The sequence below is a fragment of the Aptenodytes patagonicus genome, chromosome 2 (assembly GCF_965638725.1).
Source record: "Aptenodytes patagonicus chromosome 2, bAptPat1.pri.cur, whole genome shotgun sequence".
NCBI classification, from domain to species: domain Eukaryota; kingdom Metazoa; phylum Chordata; class Aves; order Sphenisciformes; family Spheniscidae; genus Aptenodytes; species Aptenodytes patagonicus.
In genome coordinates, this window is record NC_134950.1 from 133,916,172 (window position 1) to 133,937,360 (window position 21,189).

General features: G+C 40.2%; 1 protein-coding gene across 1 annotated transcript in view; it reads left to right on the forward strand.

The window, feature by feature from the left end:
* Nucleotides 1-3,179: 3,179 nt before the first annotated feature.
* The window catches only part of HIBADH (3-hydroxyisobutyrate dehydrogenase), an 85,938-nt gene continuing 67,928 nt past the window's right edge, over nt 3,180-21,189 (forward strand). Inside the window, exons 1-4 of the mRNA XM_076331275.1 lie at nt 3,180-3,285; nt 12,014-12,174; nt 16,412-16,521; nt 18,922-19,043. Of these exons, the coding sequence (XP_076187390.1) occupies nt 3,204-3,285; nt 12,014-12,174; nt 16,412-16,521; nt 18,922-19,043 (475 nt within the window). The 5' untranslated portion in view covers nt 3,180-3,203. The remainder of the gene's footprint in view (nt 3,286-12,013; nt 12,175-16,411; nt 16,522-18,921; nt 19,044-21,189) is intronic.

Below are 21,189 nucleotides of genomic sequence, written 5' to 3' on the forward strand. Positions count from 1 at the left end.
TTGCACTGCAATCACTGATTTCTGGAAAGCTTTTTTGGCACTTCAAGATATTTTAAAATATCTAATGAATTGGTTTTTATAGACAATTTTAGACTTTACTCGCATTACTTTAAAGCATTTGACTTTAAAAAGTAGGGGTTGTATGCACTCAAATGAGGCATGTATCCCAATTTTTAACACAGGGGAAAAAAAATAATTTGTAGAACCAAGCTATACAAATAATAGTTTATTTGCATGTTAACTGGTTAACAATTTCAGAAATCATCACATACAAATCTTTATGAAACACTATCTTACTAGGTGTGAGTAAGGAGATACTGCTGCTTTGTTGGAAAAAAACAGAACATTTTTATCCTGGGTTTTCATATAAGTAAAAGCTTTCATGGCTATTTACTTTAAAAAAAAAAGTATTTTGAAGTTAACAAAGCTTTTTTCTTCATTTTGTGTGGAAAGAACGTGATTAGGTTGGCAAAGAAATAAGAAACATACAAAAAAATTAACTAGGAAGGCTTAATTTATAGTGAGATAAACTTTTACGAAAGGCAAAATTATTTTTAACAAAATGAGCTAACTTTACTATAAGCCTACTAAAAGTTCAAACATCACTAGAGGGCATTTTGGAGAAAATAAAAAACACACCACCACTATTAATTTCATTTTCTCCCTTCTCCTGCAAATGCTCTGCAGTATGGTAGCCCTGCACCATCTGGTCCTGCAAATGCTTCCTTCCCATACTGGCTACCTTAGAAGTACTAAACTACTAATATCAGTTGTGTCAGTGTTCACTACATGAGCAGAGATTCCATTTAATCTAATCTCAGGTATTTCATCTGTCTGCAAAAGCATGTTCTGTACAAAAGCAATGTAAAAACTATAGTAAGATAACAGTGGACAAGTCTGTAACAATAAAGTTCATTCACAGGTGTGTTGGCAAAATAATATAAGGCTAAGTCTACTACACTTTCATCAATAGGACTCTCCCTTTTTCCAGTTTCTCATGCTTTGTTTGGAAGCGATTGTAGTGTATTTTTATTATGCTGGTACAAAGTGAAATTATCCTCATACACCTTTTAAACAAAGAATGCTTTATTTATACCTACACAAATAAAACCCTCTTAGACATGATAAAGGTCTAGAGAAAGATGCAGCTATGCAGGTAAAGCTGCATCTTGTAATCAGAGCCAAAAATCTGAATGCCAGGACCACACTGAGTGTAGCATTAGACTCTTCACTTGATCCACCTATCTATTCTTAACCCCTCAAAAAAATAAATTTAATTACTTTTCTAACTCAGTTCAGACTTGACAGAAGTCTACAGCCAGTTGGGAAAAGGTCAATGACTCTGAAGATGTAAGGCAGTGAAGAATCAGGCTGGAAGGCAAGAACCGCATGTTCTCAAAGTTCTGTGTGATTACACGTAACATTCAGGCTTTAATGACTTCCAAAGACCTTATTTGGACTGCACCTCAGTACAGATTTCTGCCAGCATAGCTGCATCAATGAGGAATCACACCTCTTCTCATCCCAACAAAATTTGCGCTCAAGATGGTTGTCAACCTCGTCACTACCGAGGAGAAAAGTAAACACAGCTCAGTAGTTTCATTCACTTGGCACACTTCAAATGGGATGGTGGAAGACACAAGTGAGCGTATGAAAATATTGGTATATATGAGTCTCTAGGGTTTCAAATGTTTTGCAAAGTGCTAGCAAATTAAAGGGTTTCTGGTTTCGTGTGTCTCTTTCCATTGCCTTAGCTGCAGAGATCTTTTTTCTTCTCAAGTCATACTCGTGTCTTAGTGCTCAGCTGAGAGGCAATGAGAAAAAGAAGCAACTGGGTGACAGTATGAGATCAGCCTGTTGAGTGGTAGCATTCACTCATGCCAGAGTAAAGCTACTATATAACCACAGCCTTCTTCACTGCCCACAAAATTCCTTTATGTTGAGCTGGGTTAATTTAACTGTGTATCATCCATTGTTTTATAGGGACAAATATATAGAAATATAGTGTGGTACTGATAGAAAAGCCAAGCTCATCTATCGAGTCTGTTCTTTCTGTGCTAACATGTAACTGAGTGAATAGCTGACTTTTAGAGAGCGGAGATCTATTCCTGATGACTACATTCTCCCAGAAGTCTGTAAATGATACTACGTAACAGCTACAAAAAAAGCTCTGACCTAGCAAGAGTAACCTAATAACTGAGGGAGTACCCAGCATTCCTCCACAACAAATTAAGGCAAATTTTGCTGTCAGGAAATTAACTATTTAGTTCATGAGAGAGAAACGTGGCAGTTGCAGGACTGGAGCCGACGCCTTGCTCTGAGGAGGCAGCATTCACCTGCCTCCAGCCTGCCGTCCCTCAGAGCCTGGCCTGCTCCCTCACACCCCTGACAGGCCCGAAGCTCTCCCCGCGCTGCCAGCAAGGTCTGAGTCCCATCACGTGCTACGCTGTGGGCGCGCAGCACCGCTCTTAATAGCTTGTTCAAACACAAATCTAATCGGCGTTGATAAACCCTCTGTCAGGCCTTCGGGAACCGCGCTCTGGGCAGGACGAAGGCAGTCATAAGCTCCAACGCTCATCTGCCATCTGACTAGGCAAAACCACTACGACGCGGCCTTTTCCCTCACACCGAGGGCGCCGTTTGCGCCATGCTACGGGTACCTCGGCCCTCACACGCCCGGGGGCGGCGGGGCCCCACGCCGGGCCGCGCGTCCCCACCGTCTCGCACCACAATCCGGCTCCGCCAAAAACCCGGCTCTGCCTTCCCTCCCTCCCCTCAGCCAAACCGCCCTCCCGGCGGCGACGCAGGAAGGGGAGGCCGCAGCGGGCAGGCGCAGGCAAGAAGGAGGACTGGAAGGAAACGCCTCCCCCAGGCGAGCCGCAGGCAGCGGGATACGGTTACCCGCTGCCCCGCCGCCAGCTCCGCTGCCCCAATAAGGTGCCCCAGCGCCTGCCCGGCCCCCGCCCGGCCCCGCTCCGCGCTCCGGTCGCGGGGGGCGGGGCCGGCCCCATCCGTCACGGGGCGGCGGGCGGGGCCGGCCGGCCGCGGGGAGGAGACTGTGCGCTCCCATTGGCTGGGTCCCGCCGAGGAGGGTCTGTGGTTGGCTGCCGCAGCTGCCGCTCGCAGCGCGCGGGTGGTGGCGGGCGGGGAGGTGCCGGGGCGGGTGGCGGCTGACCGGAGGTCATTCGGCGCGGGGGCGCAGCATGGCCGCGGCTGTGGTGCTCGGGGGACCTGCGGGCTGGTGGCGCTGGCACAGGCGGGTGCGTGCCGCCCGCGCGGCGATGGGTAAGGAGCTGCCCCTCCCCTCGGCTCGAGCGGCTCCGCTCTGACCGCCGGGCGGTCGTCGCCGGGCGGGGAAAGGCCGGGCCTTTCCAAGGGGCTCGGCCGGGGATCGCTGCTGCCGCGCTGCCCTTGGCGGCCGCGGGCCCTCCGCGCCCGGCGGGCCCCGGGCCCGCCTCGCCGTGCAGCGCCCCCGGTGAGGGACCCCCCGGGGGAGCGCTGGGGGGGTCGTCGCTGGCACGGCGCGCTCCCGGGAAGCGGCTCCCGCTGCCGCGTTATTTGAGGCCGTTCCGGAGCTTCGGAGTGGCTTAGCTCAATAAATGTTTTCATTCATTTGCTTAAAATAGCATGCCTGGAAGTTATCGGAGCCCACAAGTGTTTCCTGTGGCACCAGTGACATGTCAGCAGTACCTGTCACCTAGATTTGGGCAGTTCAACCCTCTCAATCATTGTACCCGATTATTTTCCTTAAACTGAAGGTAAATCCAGCGGCACTTCCTCCTGTTCCAGCTCCGCAGGTGCTCTCTCGCACATATGGTGGATTCATGGGTGGTGGAAGGAGCAAACACCTCTAAGTGTCCTGTCGGTGCAAGTGAACGAAGAATGTACTTGCAGAACTGGCGCCCAAACCTTTTCCCTTTTCTAACTTGGAAATCACGCTACTGTTTCCAAGTCTTTTACCTGCTGAAGAAGATAATTGAAAATACATCTTCAGTAGTCTTTTCAATGCCATTTCGATAGCAGTCTGTTGCTCGTGTATGTTACTGTAGAGTTAGGCTCCAAACAGACAAATAGGTGAAGACTTTTCAAGTAGTGAAGTGGAAGAAATATGCTATTTTAAATGGTATATGATTCTAAAATCTTGACCCTTAAAGTGTTTCAGGAATTATTTAATTGTTTTTAAGTAAGTAACTTCTTAAAAATCGTAATTCCCCTTTAAACCTCATTTAAACCGATCAATGAAAAGTGTTTGACACTTAATTTTGAAATTAGCTTTCAGTGTTATTTTTGTTTGACTGTCTTTCTTCCGCTAAGGCATGGGGTTTTTTAATAGTTGCAGCTCTGCTGTTGTGCTAAGTAATAGCTCAGGTGCAGCAGGCATATTGGTCACATGCTAGTAAAGTTAAATACAGGAGACCTGTTTGTGTGTTTAGTACGTTTTGTGATACCACAATTGAAAGCAGTAGCTTTCAATGTGTTTTGAACTTTCTGTTCAAAAATAAAATCGCTGCTTTTAATAGTTTTTTAATAGTTTTTAATAGTTTTTAATAGTTGCAGCTCTGCTGTTGTGCTAAGTAATAGCTCAGGTGCAGCAGGCATATTGGTCACATGCTAGTAAAGTTAAATACAGGAGACCTGTTTGTGTGTTTAGTACGTTTTGTGATACCACAATTGAAAGCAGTAGCTTTCAATGTGTTTTGAACTTTCTGTTTATGGTAGCTGTCAGATATTTCTGTAAGAGCTTTGAAATCTGCTGTCTTGGTCAATATTCCAATGGGCATGTTTAATGTAGAGAAGATGGAAGGGATCTCGTTTCTTGTTGTGAAAAGCAACCCAAAACGCTACACTGGCCCTTAAAGTTGAAAAATATAGTTTGTCTTTGCCTGAAGACCTGAGCAAGAAACTGTGACTAAGGAGAAATTGTGACTTTCCCAAGAAACTTCCATAAAACAGAATTTCACCCACAGCGTTTAGGCTCTGACTTACTTAGTCAGTAGTGACAGCGCTGAAAATCCTGTTGACTCTGAGAAGTGTTTATGGGATGAAGGTCTAATCATTAAGCCTTCTTAACTGCTAAGCTCTACTGCTTAGTTATATGTCAAGGTTTCCCCATCTCTAATGCGTTTATTAGGTTTGCCATCCTTTTCTTTAGTTTTGAGTAGTCTAAAAGCTGTCCTTTGAGTAGTGATTTCATCAACTGTCGTTCTGAGTGAAACGCCCTCCTAGCAAAGGAACTTTGCCAGCTCTGAGAGCTGTCCAACACCCCAGCTTGGTTAGCGAGTGGCATACCTTCGTTCACTTACTGAATGCTCCTTAGTTGCTTGGTCAGTTGCTCTTTGCAGCTGGCACAGATCGTGATGGATTGTTTCTTCTGTATGTTTATACCAGAGGCTGTTAAATCATCTAGGAGGAAAATAGCTGAGGGCAGATTTTGGAGGAGCATCTTGGGTATGTATGTTTGTGTATTAGCAAATTGGAAAGAGACCATGTAGTCTTGTGATCTGCAGCTGCCAGTCGCTGGCAAAGGTGCTTCCTGGAGAGGGTGTATATGACCTTGCTTAAAAATACATTTTTGATGGATGTGGAGAAATCCTTCCTGGGGACTGCTAGGGGGGATGAAAGCAGGGCTAATGAGGTATCGTGGCTGAGAAAGGAAGATTTTCTGGTGAATGAAGATTCATCAGCTGAGGGAGCTGTTCATCAAAGAAGACAGTACCCTGCTAGAGAACGAAAATGTCCTTACAAATAGTTTTGGATGAGTAGTAGAGACCCATTCAGTTAATAGTTAAATAGTACTTTTGTTGATGCAGGAGCTGTGTTTGAACTGTCGAATGATTCCATGCTCTGGTGCAGAGAAGCATTAATTACTAAGCAATGATTATGACAGAAAGACCTGCTGCTCTGAAGTCCAGCACATTACTTAATTACGGGGTCAAGTGTACACTTGATTTTTTTTTTAGATGAAAAGTACATACTACATGTTTTTGTCTTTAATGTATTAGCAAATGTTTAATGAGGTACAGCTACAGATAAGAAAAATGAGGTAAGAAGACTCTGACTGTTACAAGATAGCATGTCTGTTTTGCATCAGCAGACCTTTACAGAGGCAAGGAAAAGCAAGTGGGATGTTTTCAATGTAAAGCTGGCCAAATTTAGAGTCTTGTAATCTTCTTAAATTATGATTTTGGCAGAGTGCAATTCTCAAAATCATTGCATAACCTTTAAAAGCCTGTGACCCTGGGGCAATTTAAATTCCATTGGCAAAAGCTTCTAGGAGCAGAAAGACCTGATTCTGCCCATGTACAGCTGGCCCCTCTAACTTCTATGTTTCTCCATCTAGTTCCCTCCAGGATCTAGTTCAGTAGAGGTTTTATGATTTCCATAGAGAAGTCTGCACAAAACACACAAGCTCTCTCTGATCCTTTCTTTCAAAGCAGGAAGGAGAAAAGGGATGGTGTCTTCTGTTGTACTTGTACCAGAACATAAGATGCTAAATCGGTGGCAAAATCCTTCATTTAGTGACTTGACTTGAATTGTCATCATGTTTCCCTCTCCTTGTCAAGTTACTTGATATGCAACTGTACTTTCTCATAAAGACCTGAGCAAAACCAGCAACTTCAGTAGCTGAGCCTCCTCTGGGCATCTTCCCATGCTCCTGTTAAATCTCACCTACTGGGTTGGAAAAGCGCTCAAGATTCACTGATCCAGAGAGATCAAGAATATTAATATGACTTGCAACCACTCTGATTAGGAAATTCATATGGGACAGGAATATGGGTGCTATTATCCCTTGTGCGAGATCTATGGGTTTCGTTTGACTGTGGAGCTAGGGATTCCACCCCGGGGGCTAGACATTTTGATGAACATGGTTCAAAATAGATTTTATAAAGCCAAAAAGTAAGTAATATAGTTGAGATTACAAGTTGAGAGTTACTGGTTCCTCAGTCCTGTTCTTGGCCAGTTAGACTGTGCTTTCCTTCGGAGTACAAGCATATTGGACCTTTTCCAGCTCTACTGTCTGTGGTCCTATCCAGCTATTAGTTCCTTTTTGTTTGAATACAAAGAGATGTCCTCTGCACTGCGTATTATAGTGTCTGTGCAGTCTAGTATTTGCAGTGAATTCAAGGCACCACTGGAGCTGAAATTCTTTCTTGAAACTGTAAGAGTCATTACTTTGGGAGATAGTGTGAAATGAAATGTAAACATCTGAAATGATCTAAACTTGTAACTGTCATCGTTCAGTTAAAAAGAAAATTGCTTTCAGTATCCTCACATAGAAGCTTGAAAAGACAAGTTTTAGGTCATTGACAGGCCAGGTATTCTAAGGACAGGATTGCAATCTGTGCATTTCTGTATTTACTCTCTTAATGGATGTATTTTGTTCAGGAAAAGGCATTCAGAGATTCATAAACTCTTGCTGATTTTTTAATTAAATTATTTTTAAGGTAAAATTCTTGTGAAATTGTAGATTAGGTCAAGTGTTTCTATTGTAGGCTGACTTTTCAAAGCAAAACATTTTTATCTGTATTGTCTATAAGCCCCCAATATGGCAAGAGGGTCATAAATTGATCCTCCTCATCAATGGAGCCTTCATAGGCACGGCACTCTGCGAACACATGTTCCCTCAAGAGAATAATGAAGACTCTCCTGGGAAAAGCCCAAATTCTTTGGAGACAGTGTAGCTGTAGCTGGTTTTGCTCACAATTAACTTGTTTTATAGATTAACCTATGTTGCTGGTTCTATTCCCAGTGAAGGAGAATTAGTTGCACATGGTGATTATTGCAGTGATTATTTTAAAAGTAGCTTCTACTGCTCCTACTTTGGATGTTCTGCCCTCTGTTAGAAGTTGAATGTGGACTGGGCATTTTTCCAGCCATGTGATTGCAGCAGGTTACTGTAGTTTTTATGGTTGAAGTAAAATGGACCCAATACCACAGGGACAGTTTCTGCAAATGAATTGATGAGATCAGTTAAGCGTACGTGTATGTGCGTTTACAGAATGTCAATCCTTAGATGTTTGAATTACACAGTTATTTCAAAACCGAGCCTGTGCCATGTATCAAATGGTAAACAGTGCCTAGATATTCAAGCTGGACATCACTTTCCATGATAGCACCTGTGGAGTTTCATCTAATATGAAGATGTGAAAAATCGTGTCTTCTTAAACTTCCTCTGTTTGGGAAACCCCCACTGTCTTAAGTAGTCATTAAAAAATAAGCCATGATTCTAAATGCAGTTGATTCAAATTTAATTGAAATCAGCTCTATTAGGTATGCCTGTGAGCTGATTTAATCAGCCCTTTAAAGCGGTTTTCCTATATTTGGGTACCTGGGGATCCGGAGGTTTTTCAAAGCTGTTAATCAAATTATATAATTTTAAAGTGGCTAATTTAACACTGGGCTGTGAGAAGTTAAACCAAACTAAGAAGTCAGAAACTGAGTCAGGAATTGGACTATTTCTCTAACAGGTCCCAATTTCTGTGGATTTGAATATGTTCTAGTTAGCACAGGACAGAAAATGGTCCCTGATTCATGAACTAAGACAGGAGAAAATCAACAGAGACAGACAAAAGGGGAAATAATAGAATACAGTGACGCAATAATAATACCGATCAGCATGTTGCCTTGTATTCCAGCCTAACTGTTGCTATGGCTTCTGGGGATATTGCAAAATGAAGACTTTTAAGGAAGGCCTTATAGTAGAAGAATGGATTAGTTTCATGGATATTCACATTGTGAAGAGCTGCCTTAGAGAAATAATAGAGATGCTTGTTGGCAATAGGCCTGTCATTGCAGTCCAATTACCAATTGATGTCTTAATAGTAAGATGTGATGATAGCCATGAAAAGTCGTCAAAGCAAAGCAGTTTTGTAGAGAAAAGTAAGGCAGAGAAGGAGTGACAGAAAGTAGCATGGGCAAAATGTCCTCCTCAATTCCCAATATTTCCATGAAGATCAAGGCAAGATTGTGTCTGTTAAGTTGAGGCAGGTGGCCAGGTTCTGAAGTCGCTGAGATGTCAGATATGATGAAGGAGGGATCAATGAGATTTAAGCAGATCATGGATGGGTCTTCTAGGCTGTAGGTATGAGTGACAGGCATCACTGCTGGTGTCAGCACTGACATAGAAAAAAGGTATCGAGAAAGTTTTCTGAAGACAATTAAGAGATTTCTTGATGTTTAGTTTGAGGTGCTGGTTAGATGTCCATGAGGTGGTGTGAGAAAAGAAGAGATCAGGGTAAAAGTGAAGAGTCTACAAGAATGAGCCTAGACATGGTAGCCAGATTTATGCTTCCAATGAGGTTACTTGGAATTCACAGAAACAAAAAAACCTGAGGTTTGGAAGCAGGGTTAACTTTAAAGCTAGATCAGGTTGTTCAGGATGCTCCAAGGTTGCTCCAAGGATAGAGGCCACCACTTCTTTGTGTGGCCTGTTCCACTGCAGAACCTTTCTCCTCATCAGGGATGCTTTTCTTACTTCCAGCTGGAATTTCCCTTCCTGCAGCTTTTGGCCATTGCCCCATGTCCTATTGTTCTGCACCTCTGTGAAGAATCTGGCTTCATTTGCTCTGTAACTCTTCTTCCCTCCCACTCCGTAGGTAGTGGAAGACTGCAATTAGCCTTTGCTTCTCCAGGCTAAGCAAAGACAGTTCCCTTAGCCTCTGCTTATACGCCATATTCTCCAGCTCCTCAGTCGTCTTAATTGATGTGTGCTGGGGTCTCTGCAGTTTGACCACATCTCTTGTGTATTGTGCTGCGTAGAGTGGAATCACCGATTTCTTTGACTTGTGTATGCTCTTGCTAATATAGGGCAGTATGTAATTAACCTTTTGCTACAAGGATGCACTACTGACTCATGGTCAACTTGCTGTCTACAGGAATCCACAGGTCCTTTTCTGCAGAGCTGTAACCTGTCTAGCCAGTCCTCAGCCTGCAATGATGTCTCCTGCCCCAAGTACAGGACATTGTGTTTGTCTTTGTTGAACTTCTCGAGGCCCATTTCTCCAGTCTTTCTGAATGATAGCCCTGCCCTGCAGTTTTTCAGCCATTCCCCCCAGTTTGGTGCCATACGTGATCTTGCTGTGGGTGCTTATGTCCCATCATCACAGTCATTGATGAAATTTTTAAGCAGCAGCAGCCCCAGTATTGACCCATGAAGAACATCCTGCGTAACTGACTGTTGCTAGTCTTTGAACCACTGATCACTATTGTTTAAACCCAACAGTCCAGACAATACTTCTTGCATCAGGCAGTCTTGCAGTCCAGTCCAGTGCATACTTTTCCCATTTGGCTACCAGGATACTAGAGGAGGCTGTTTTGAAAGCTTTACTGAAGTCAAGGTAAATAAGATCCACTGGTATTGAGAGGGTAGAGAAAGAAAGATGCTGAAAACCAGGACTTGAACCTCCACAGGAAGCTGGAAACTTCGGGCTAGCAAAAGGAGCAAATTTAGATTAGTGTAAGTGATATACTGGGAAAGGCTGACTCCTAGAAACTATGAGAAGAAAAGACTCCAAGATGATTACTATGGCCGATGATGGTGTTTTAGGCTCTTTGTTAATTTGTTTCCTAGATTTGACATCTAACACTTCTTAAAAAAGCAATGTGCTTGTTTCCTGACTATCTCAGTTTGCACTAAGCATTTTCCCGGTGCAGTTTTCTTTTAAATTGTGCTACTTCTCTAGCTATGTAATTGCTGCAGGCATCTGTGGAAACTGTCTCAGACCAAAGTTCTCTCAACAAACCTGATTTATTAAATGTGGCACTTCCAAAATAGTGCTGCAGATGAAAGAGCATGACCATTGCTGGCTGAGAAGGAGCTTAAAGTCAGAAAAACTTTAACATGATTAATCAAGTGTTATTGGCCTAAAGAGGATTCTTTGCTAAGCATTGAGACCTCTTAGAGTCTAGATCCAGCTTAGGCACATCTTTTGTATGTGCACTTCAGAGTTACAGTAGTTCCGTAGTTAGTTAGCCTTGTTTCTGGCTTAGTTGCCCCATGCCTTATTGTTCATTCTGCATAACTTTTTCCTTTGCCGTAAAGGAGAAATTATTTTATGTAATCAGCAAACCCAATTTGGCACTGCCAAATTGTGCTGCCCTTGGATTAGGAGTGTTTAGAGTGATGAGACAGTGATTGCAGTAGATGGATGCCTGCGACACTACTTACTGTCCAGCATTTGATACTCACTAACTACTTGTAAAAAGTAACTGACTGAAACTGTAGTGTTTCCTGTAGATTGTAGATTATGCTTTATAGTTCTGTCTTGGTAGTACAGCAAATAGAATACAGTGGTTATTCCTGTAAAGACTTCATTGTTTTGTATTTATACTCTAGTTTGTTCTAGTTTTCAGTATTTGCTTTTAAACTATAGTGCAAGTGATTACATGGCTCAAAGAACTGTCAATGATTTATTATTGAGACTTCTACTTTTAGGTTAGTGGTTTCTATCTGGGTGCAGGATCAGAAGAGTCCAGTTGCTATCTGTGAGGAGCTGCACGAAATAAAGTGGCAGCCTCAGTCCATTTCTAGAGAACAGGTGCTAAATCCCAGGGCTGCAACCAAAGTTGCAAATAAGGAGCCTGTAAAATATATATATAATTTGATTTTGCATTTTCAGTTTAGTATTTAGGCACATAACAAAACACAGGCAAGCCTGCATATTTTAAGTCTGTGTTTGAGCTCCTCTCAAACTGAAACTCAGACCTTAGCTTTCAGGGATGTTGCTTCAAGTTTGATTATTACTATACTTTTTGAAACACTCACATTTTCCTAATTAAAATAATTCTCTTTGCTATGTAAGAAATCATTCAGGGATGGTATTTGTGGCCCAATGTGAACTACAATCTACGGTTTAAATTACATGGAATAGGAATCACATTGCTGCCCTTTTTAAGTTTACCCATTGAAGTTGTCTAAATCGCTGCAAACAGATTACATGCTAGCTTTTGTTACATCATTGTAACACATTACTCTAAAATACAAATATATTGATATTTATTGTTTTGAAATCAGTGTGTTCTAGGGCAATGGCTTCCAAAACCCCAGTTGGATTCATTGGGCTGGGTAACATGGGAAATCCAATGGCAAAAAACCTGGTAAAACATGGATATCCAGTTATTGCATATGATGTGTTCCCAGAAGCTTGCAAAGAATTTCAAGACTTGGGTGCTCAGGTATAGTAATAAACTTTCCTTATTCCAACAATAACTGTATGTATTGAATGGTTCTTGCATGCGATATTTTTTAAATAATCTGTTTTTTTCTTGGTTAAGATCACAATAGGAATTAAAACAGCTTAGTGAACACAGTCTGAAATCTGGGAGGTTTTGCATGGAGCAAAGTCATGATTCTACCCTAAGTCATTTTCATGCCGTCAGCCAGAATTGCTACCTTGTTGGACTTCTCTAGCTAGCTTTTTTCCCCCCTTTTTATGAGAGTAGGTTGATGGCCTGTTCTTTCACCTCCTTCTTTCTCCTGCTTCCTCCTCCCCCAGGTCTAGATGGCCAGTGGGCTGCTTTTCATCTGGTTCCTACTTTGACCTTTCCAGGTTAGATGACCCTAGTTAAAAATTCCTGCTGGCACAGCTGTAAGGGTTATAGGGACATATGAGCTTTCCTGCTGCTTCAAGGTGCAGTCCTCACGGGCAGGGGAAAAATCTAATTATTTAAGTGCTTATTCTCTTGGAGGTGAGGAAGGTTATGGTGAGAGAAGAGGAAGGAATGAAAAGGAAAAAGGAGGGAAGGAAATTGATCACATTAAGGAGGTTTACCTTCCTGCCATATAACCTGTGAAATCTTGGCCCCGTTCCAGTCAGTGCTATTGCTTTTGTTGATCTGTTAATACACCCAGAAACCCATTCAGTCTCTCAGATGGTTGGGACTGTCTTTTCTAAGTGTCTGAAATGTATTTGAATGTTTTTGACATACTTCAAAGCTACAGTAGTTTAGATAGTTGTGGTTGGATGGGTAGGTGCATAAAACACTGAAACGAATATACTTAAGTAAGAAGAAAGTAAGGAGAAACCAATGCAAAAATAATACTCTGGTGTGACAGTGTAGAGGGTAGGATGAAATTTTCCAGTGGTGGCAAGGAAATTGTAGGTAGATCTAGATAGAGGAATTGTATGACTTGAGAGTCTACACTGTTGGAGCTAATTGCAGCTGTTTTAAGTAATGAGGTAACATCAAGATTCCCAAAAGATAAAATGATAAAGTGCACCTGTTGATAATTAATTGCAGCTCCCCCTGAATAATTACAGAATCTTGGCCTTAAGTGGGAAAGTAAGCTTTTCAGCTTGTTTTCCTAGCTACTGTTTTTATTTTGTTAAAGCAGCTGAGACCCTCAGGCGTCAACCAGACCTGTCTTGAGTAAGAGGCTGGGCAAATGGAAAGGAAGTCTGTTTTGAACAATTGGTTGTATTTTTAATTCATGTTTTGCAGTGGGATCTCTTTGCTGTGGCTGCCCATTTGGATAGCTTATTGCCATAGTAATAGAATCCTTGGCATCCGCTGCAAGACTTAACATGTGATATTAAAGGTGAACTGTAATGCTTTTAAAAATAAAGCCAAAACTATGTTTTAAGATTGTAAATCACTAAGAGAATACGTGGGTAGGCTTAAATACAAATAAAACACACTTAAAGAAAATATGTGAACATAACTTGATCTATAGGTGTAAATCCTACCCCAACATTTTTTTCAGGACTTGGAAACTTGTGGGTCCAGGGGGCCTTGTAGAAACTACTGTAGAAGGAACATTGGGCTCCGAGGGCTGCTTTCTCTTTGGTCTGGCTGGTAGGCTAAAACCATCAGGAGTGTTACAGAGGTGAAAAGATGTCCCCCAAGAGACAGTAAATATTGTCAAATGTCCATTGTTTAAAGTCAGTGCTACTACTAAGGTATACGGAGGATGTTGATCATAAGTCTGCATATTCTGTGACTCCGCTTTCTTTAGCCTCTGAAGAGCTAAAGAGCTGGGAGGAAGTTTATGTCAGGAGGCAGCCACCTGCCTGCTGATGGTAAGTAGTAAGGGGAAAACTAGCTGAGCAGGAGCATATAGAACCACTTGGGGTGAAACTTGGAGAAAGTTGCAAGGCTACAAACAAGGGAGAATACTGAACAGTGCTGTGAGCAAGTAGGCTGCCTCCACACTCTACTGTAGTCTCTTCCCCTTCCTCATAGTTACCACTTTCTTTCTCACACAGCGGAGTGCATGTATGTCACACAGTTAGTTTGCTTCAGTTTACATATCTTTGAATCATATCTCACATTTGGAAGTTTGAGACCGTTACTGAAGTCATCTGATAAAAACAGAGCTTTCTTCAGTGTATTCAGTGAGAATGGCATTTCAGGCAAGCAGAATTATTAATTGACTTATTGTAAATATAAAGAAAAAAATAGCGTAGCATTTTGGAACAAATATAAGCAGATGTGCATATTGAAGGGCATAAACCAATGACCAGTATGAAGAAAAATCTCCCCTATCGAGTTGCATACTGCAAAAGTTTGCTTGAACTGGCAAGTATCAGAACATGTATGGAACTTGCTGGGCTGCTACTCTGAGCCAGTATGGTCTATGTGAATAATCAGCAATTAGTATTTGGTATGTTTTTTTAAGGTTACACATATATTCTTAATGATGTAAAATGCTTAATGTTTCTTAATAGCTTTCAAATCATTCAACTTTATTTCTGAGACAGGAAATCCCAAATAAAAAAAAGTTTTGTATGTTGCTTGTTGAACCAAGTAGGTAGGTTTCCTCTGGGATTATTAATCATATTTGTTACAGTACCGAAAAGCCAAGAATGACAATTCCCGCTTTAATTCCCACTTTTTTTTGCTACTTACATCCTCATTCCTCCTCTAATAATACACATTGGGACTGAACCAAACCAGAGATACTCAGAACTAAAGAGGAAGGTGTCATACTCCTATATAAAGAGCTAGGCTCTCCAGTCTCCAGGGAAGCAAGTCATAAAATTAACTAATCAGGTATAGAAGCTTTTCTGCTTATAATTGCCTCATTTATTCCTCCCAACCTTTGTTCTTTGGACTAGAGTATGTTTCCTTTTATAACTGTGCATTATACCAGATGTTTTGTGTAGTTTTAACTTATTCTTTCAAAACAAAAACTGCATGTTTCTAAGTCCCATCTATGCCAGTTTCTTTACTTTTTTTTTTTGAGAGCTTTGCTCAGTGAATATATACAGTCTTCCCTTCTTTTACTTATTTTACAATAAGTAAAACCGAAATCAGGAAGTTTATCATGCTGTATCCCAGAAATCCTTCAAAATATTATTCAGCATTTGTTACAAATGTGTATATACCTTGCTTTCTTTGATGCTGAGACCTTATAAAAGCATTGTATATAAAAAGATAATATATTTACGTAAGTGCCTTTAGTATCAGAACTAACAAAAATGATAACAAATACCTGTAGTTAAAAATAGATAAGGAATGGTGAAACGAGGTCATCAATTCGTTGATTTGTCTACATTATGGAAAGGTCATCATCTTGCTTCCGGCTTGGAACCTAATTCCTTTCAGTAAAACTACCTGAATGAGTGAAATCAGATTTGATCCTCGTGGGAGCTATGAATGTATTAACAATGCATTTTCTAAAGAAATGAATTATTGAAAACTAGTATTGGACAAAAATGTTAGTGGCAAATGCCTTCTTGGTAAAACTCTGTGTTCTTTGAGTTCATCGGCAAAACTCAGTACTTCAGCTATCAGTATTTCACTTGCTGTGTACGTATCTTAAATACCATACTGCCTGCCTCTGAGGAGGAGCTGGGGAAGGTAAGTTAAGTATGTTTATTTAACAATAAATAGCTAACAATATATTTTGAAACCTATTCAGACATTTTCGGTGAAGTATGCTTGAGCTGATAATTTTCTTTTTTTGAAAATGTCAGCCATAATACTGTGAGAATCATCAGTTAGTTTATCTGATTTTTTTTAAGGGGAGGCTCAGAGGTGCATTAAGCCTTTTATTTCTCTTTTCCTCAGTTTTCCTCTCTTCCAAAGCCAAGGAAAAAAAAGAGATTTTTGTCATCCTTAGTGTTGTCCCTCCTTAGAAACATTGTAGAGTGATATTTTGCATAGATGCATGGTTTATAATGAATTGAAGATTCATGAATGGGTTGATGGGATGCAAGCATCCCCATTGATGGATGTTCTGGAGGAACTTCTGTGACATGACATCCTTTTCAGTTTTTTTTATTTTTCTGTTGCTGGATCAAATTAACTGACATTTCCATTAGGAGGGCACAGTTTGTCTTGTGTTCTAATTTTTTACCTAGCTTAGTTGTGACAGGTGACCTGCAAATACTAAAAACAAACTCAGCAAACATGTTGATATTTCTCTTTCAGGAAATGTAAGCTTATATATTTTTTTCTTCTTTAAAAGGTAACGGATTCCCCAGCAGATGTAGCAGAAAGAGCAGACAGAATTATTACCATGCTGCCTTCTAGTCCCAATGCGATAGAAGTTTACACAGGAGCAAATGGAATTCTAAAGTAAGAATTTGCTGTAGTCTGGAGAATTCCCACTCCTAATCAAGGCTGTGTTACACAGTTTGTCAAATGATCGCTGTTGCTGTAACTCTTGCTGTGCGTTCAGGGCACTTAACTTGATGTTCTCCTCTGTTTTGTCACTATTGATATAGAATAATAATTTATGTGAGTTTGAGACAACTTAACTGACCATTATCTACCTTCTCAGCTGCATGTTTCTTTTACCATAATGTAATGTACTACAGACGAGTATAACTAGAATATTTGCTGGCAACAATTATTTGCTCAAATACATTTTCTTTAACTTGAAATCCTATAACTGAAATGTTCTGAAGAGATGCCATTGTGCCTCATAATATTAAAGTGCATTAACATAGAATAGTTGTTAAGGCTTTATTGATTTCTACTCTTCTTATCTGTTTATTACACAAGAAAATATCTAAAGAGTCTGTTTAATCTGAAACAGTGGTTTTTAACTTTTGTGGAGGGATTTTCACTGAGCCTAAAATCGATAGTTTGCAGAATTCTAAAACTCAAGAGTTTTTGGAGTTGCCAAATTAAAAACTAAATAGTATTTAAAAGGCTCTTCTGGCCATGTGTGCACTGCTTCTAGCAGGCTGACTAAGGCTACTGAATACCTTTGAGGATCATGTAGGATCTTACTGCTATCCAGGTTAATAATGTAAAGGAAGAAATATAGAGCAGACAAAAGTACCGTAGATTGTCTAAAACTGATGATAGCTTTTTTAGTTATTGATTGTAGGCAATATTAAGGTGCAGTGATTAGAAAATTAAATAGGGATTTTCTATTCTCCTTCCAATATAGAAAATAACAGTTGCTTCCTTCTCTTACTGCCCATAGTTTAATTCCCCACAAAGTAGGACTGAGCAGATCTAAGTGTCCGTAGTTTAGATCCTTCAGGGAAGAAGGGTAATTGGATCAGTCCCACAAAGCTGGGCAAACACCTGTGGGAGAATTGTATCCAGGATGGCAGCATTTTGAAGACCAATTGGCAGTACTTACTGATATAATACAGCCAGTTAATCTTTTGAGTACCTAGATGTGGAAAATACTGCGGGAAACAGAGGATGTGGAAAGCAGTCCTGAGCTGCTGTAGTTTCTCAGTCTCCATATTCAAAAGAAGGAAGTGTAATTTGACAGTAGTAGTTAATTGTCGCTCTTAGTGACCTGGCCCTTGGTGACTGCTTTGACTTTGATCGTTTTCTGAAGCTTTTTAAGCTTTACTGAAGAAAACATTGATGCTGTGGTGTGTTTAAGGATTAACTTAGTCATCTCGCTGTGTTACCAAGGAGCCTGTGCCACTGCTCCTTGTTCTGAACGTAAGGGGAGATGCTGTAGTACTGTATCTGCCACATTGGGTTTCATTTGCAAACTCACTGCAGCAGCTCATCCCTTCTGTGAAAAAGGACAAGTTCTGCATATGTGGCACTATTTGAGTCTGGAGCTACAATGGGGTCCACAACTGTATGTACATATTGAGAGACTATTTCCAGCTATCTAGGTAATTCGATTCAGTGAAGTTCGCTGTACTGCCAACAGCATGCAAGGTGCAGCGAGGCTCTTCATCTGTCATGTGTAGCTTTAAATTACTTACCTTTTTATGACTGAAAAATTATGTTGTTTGATTTCGTGGTGCTTGCTGGTCCAGTGGACATTAAATCACGGTGCAATTGAATGGAAAGAGGGATAAAAATATAATCAATTTTTTGTTGTTGAGGGCATTAAAAAATTTACTTTAATTGCATTTTTTATAACACATATACAACTTTTTGTGTTCTACAGTTTGGGATACAATTCTTCTGCCTAAATTTACTAGCTATCAGTGGGAAAAACATTTTTCTTCATGCTTCGCTTTAAATCTGCAGTGGGCTTTTGTGGTGTTAGTTATGATCTTTATGTAGAATAAATTGTAGCAATGATTAAAAATGCAATCAGGCTATTCTGATAAGAACTTAAGATATTGTATATATAGAGAAAGAAAATTGTATTGTTATATGTGAAATTTTAGGTGGTATCAACATTTAGTTCAGTTGCTTAGAATGTATCTTAGATGATCTGTGTATGATACACTGCTCAAGCTTGCATGATGGCAGGTTTTCCTAGTGCACCCTTTTTGTGTAATTTTTTTACAGTAGTGTTTAGGAAGAACATCCTTTTTTGTGTTCGGGTTTTATTGTGTTTTGAGTCATTCAAAATTGTGCATTAAACATACTCAGGAGTATACATACTGAGCAGATCTTGCTCAACAGAGTTTAAAACTTTGTGTTTATTAGTGTACCAAAAAGTGTCTGTACATTTATCATACTGAGGAAGGCCAGTGCCATGGTAATAGCTGCAGATGTCTTGTGCAACAAATACTTAATAATTAATCTTTATTTTAGGAAAGTGAAGAAAGGCTCATTGCTAATAGATTCCAGTACTATAGATCCTGCAGTTTCAAAAGAGTTAGCCAAAGCAGTTGAAAAAATGGGAGCTGTTTTCATGGATGCCCCAGTTTCTGGAGGTAAGTCTTCATTAACAGCTTACCTCATACTGGACACGTCTCTTTGTTTGCAATCTCAGCCATCAATTTGTACCCTTGTTGGTACATGTTGCTTTTCTTTGCTATATGTACAGTATTCTTTTTTTTGTTCCATTACATTAAAGAAATGTATGTTATTTTAGGAATATTTTTAGAGTATAGGAATATGCTTTTGTGTTAGATCTGGAGAAACTGAGCTTTCACGTGATACGGTACAGTGGTCCTTTTAATTTAACTTTTTCCAGAAAGTTACGTTTTTATGCAGGTAATCACATCTCTTCAGTCTCCATCTGTTTCTTTCTGTTAGGGAAGGACTGTTTGGTTAACATCAAGCAGTTCTGTTACTTTTTCATTAATTAAAAAGGAGAGAAGGAAGGGGGGAAGCAGGGATTTCATTGTCAAGAAAAACCAGAGCTTTCCTAGCTTTCCTCTGGTTTTATAACAGTTGAAGAATGTGAGTGATATTTGTCTACTCTTGAAGTTGCTAACTATTGATCTCATGAGTATTTAATCTCTTATAAGAAATAATACAGAGCAAGGAAGTCTTTCATTTTGTGGACAGAGGAGAGCAGAAGCATAAAATTAAGGTTTTGAAAACAAAACCACAGCTGATTGTTACTATCATTGAATTCTTCTCTAAAACCCCTAGGATTGGAAGGTGAGGAAAAGCCATTTTTTACAATCCACTCTAAAAATTAATGTAAGTGGCATCGTGAGAATTCTTTATTTTCCTGTCTTTAATGAGGTAATTCAGAGAGTTATCCCTGAAAGAATAAAAATACAAAGGGTTGAAAAGAATTTGGCCTTAGAGAGTTTGTCAAAAGTATGATGCCCAAGCTAGAAAGAGTGTAGCCTGAATTTCAGATCATGAAGATGAGTGTGGGTGAGGAGCAAAAACTAACCATCTTTTTAATTTTCAACTGAAAACTAAGGCAGGATTTGGCTACACACTAGATGCCAAAATTTTCATCCAAATTCTCATATTAATAGAAAGTAGCAAGACTTCTTAGTAGAAGAAGTAGGTGTAGGTGATATTGAAGAATATAATGGGAATGGCAAGGTTCTTGCTTCCCAGTCAAAATATTAGTCCTTGTTTTATAAAGTTAGATAACTTGTCAGCCTGGGAATAAAAACCACAGAAAAAAGTATGTTGTGGATGGATTATATATCTATCTGATCCTTTTCTAAACACAGCATGGCCTTCTACTTACGAGTTGGGCAATTCTGGTATCTTTTATGTGGTTCTCTTCAATCCCTTTCCCCCAAATATGTTGTTTACCTGAGGGAATTATTTACCTTTTGGAAATATCTGTAATTTGTTTTTACCCATAAGTTTTTGCTTTAAGGCTGGCTATGCTATAACTACAAAGAAAGAAAGAAAGAAAAGCTTGATTCCAAAACAACCCTAGTTGTTTTGGGGGTTTTGTTCCTTGAGAAAATGGTAATGCCAAGACTGGGTTAATATAATAACATACAGTTGACTAGTCTGAATATAAATGGCTTTTTTGGTGTTAGTGGTTTACCTGAATACAAATTATTTGGTGTTTAGTGTCAGTTACAGATTGAGTGGTATTCTGAAGGAGCGGGAAAGAACTGATACGTACATTCTAGTACATAATATGTTTGTGAGTGCCAAGGAGCGCTCTGTACAAATCATGTTTAAAGTGGGCAGTTGCTAGAAATGCGGAGAAGTATGTTAACAAAAGCTTTAATGTTTTGCTTTGTTCTTTCCATCTTTCAAGACCTAACACATCAAGTCTTTGGGGTATTTTTGTACGTTCTGACTGCATTGTTGGCCTTTAGACAAAACACTAAATGGAGAAGTATGCTCATCTCTCTAGAAATTGGCAGGCATTACTCTGTTGCTGTGCAATGCAGTAGACTTGGCAGGAGTGTGAGGGAGGGCATTTGTGGGGGACAGTGAGGAGGAAGAGAAAGCAGCATGCCTAAACTGTCGTCTTTAGACCTGTCTGTTTACTAGCTGTTATTGGCAGACAATTCCACTTGGGTTTTTAGGTATTTGGGTTTTGCCTGATGGACGTTAATGTTCATCTGCACTGTGAGCAAGTTATTTCACAAACTGAATAATATTTTGAAAATTGCTTGGTCTATAAACCTTATGGAGAAA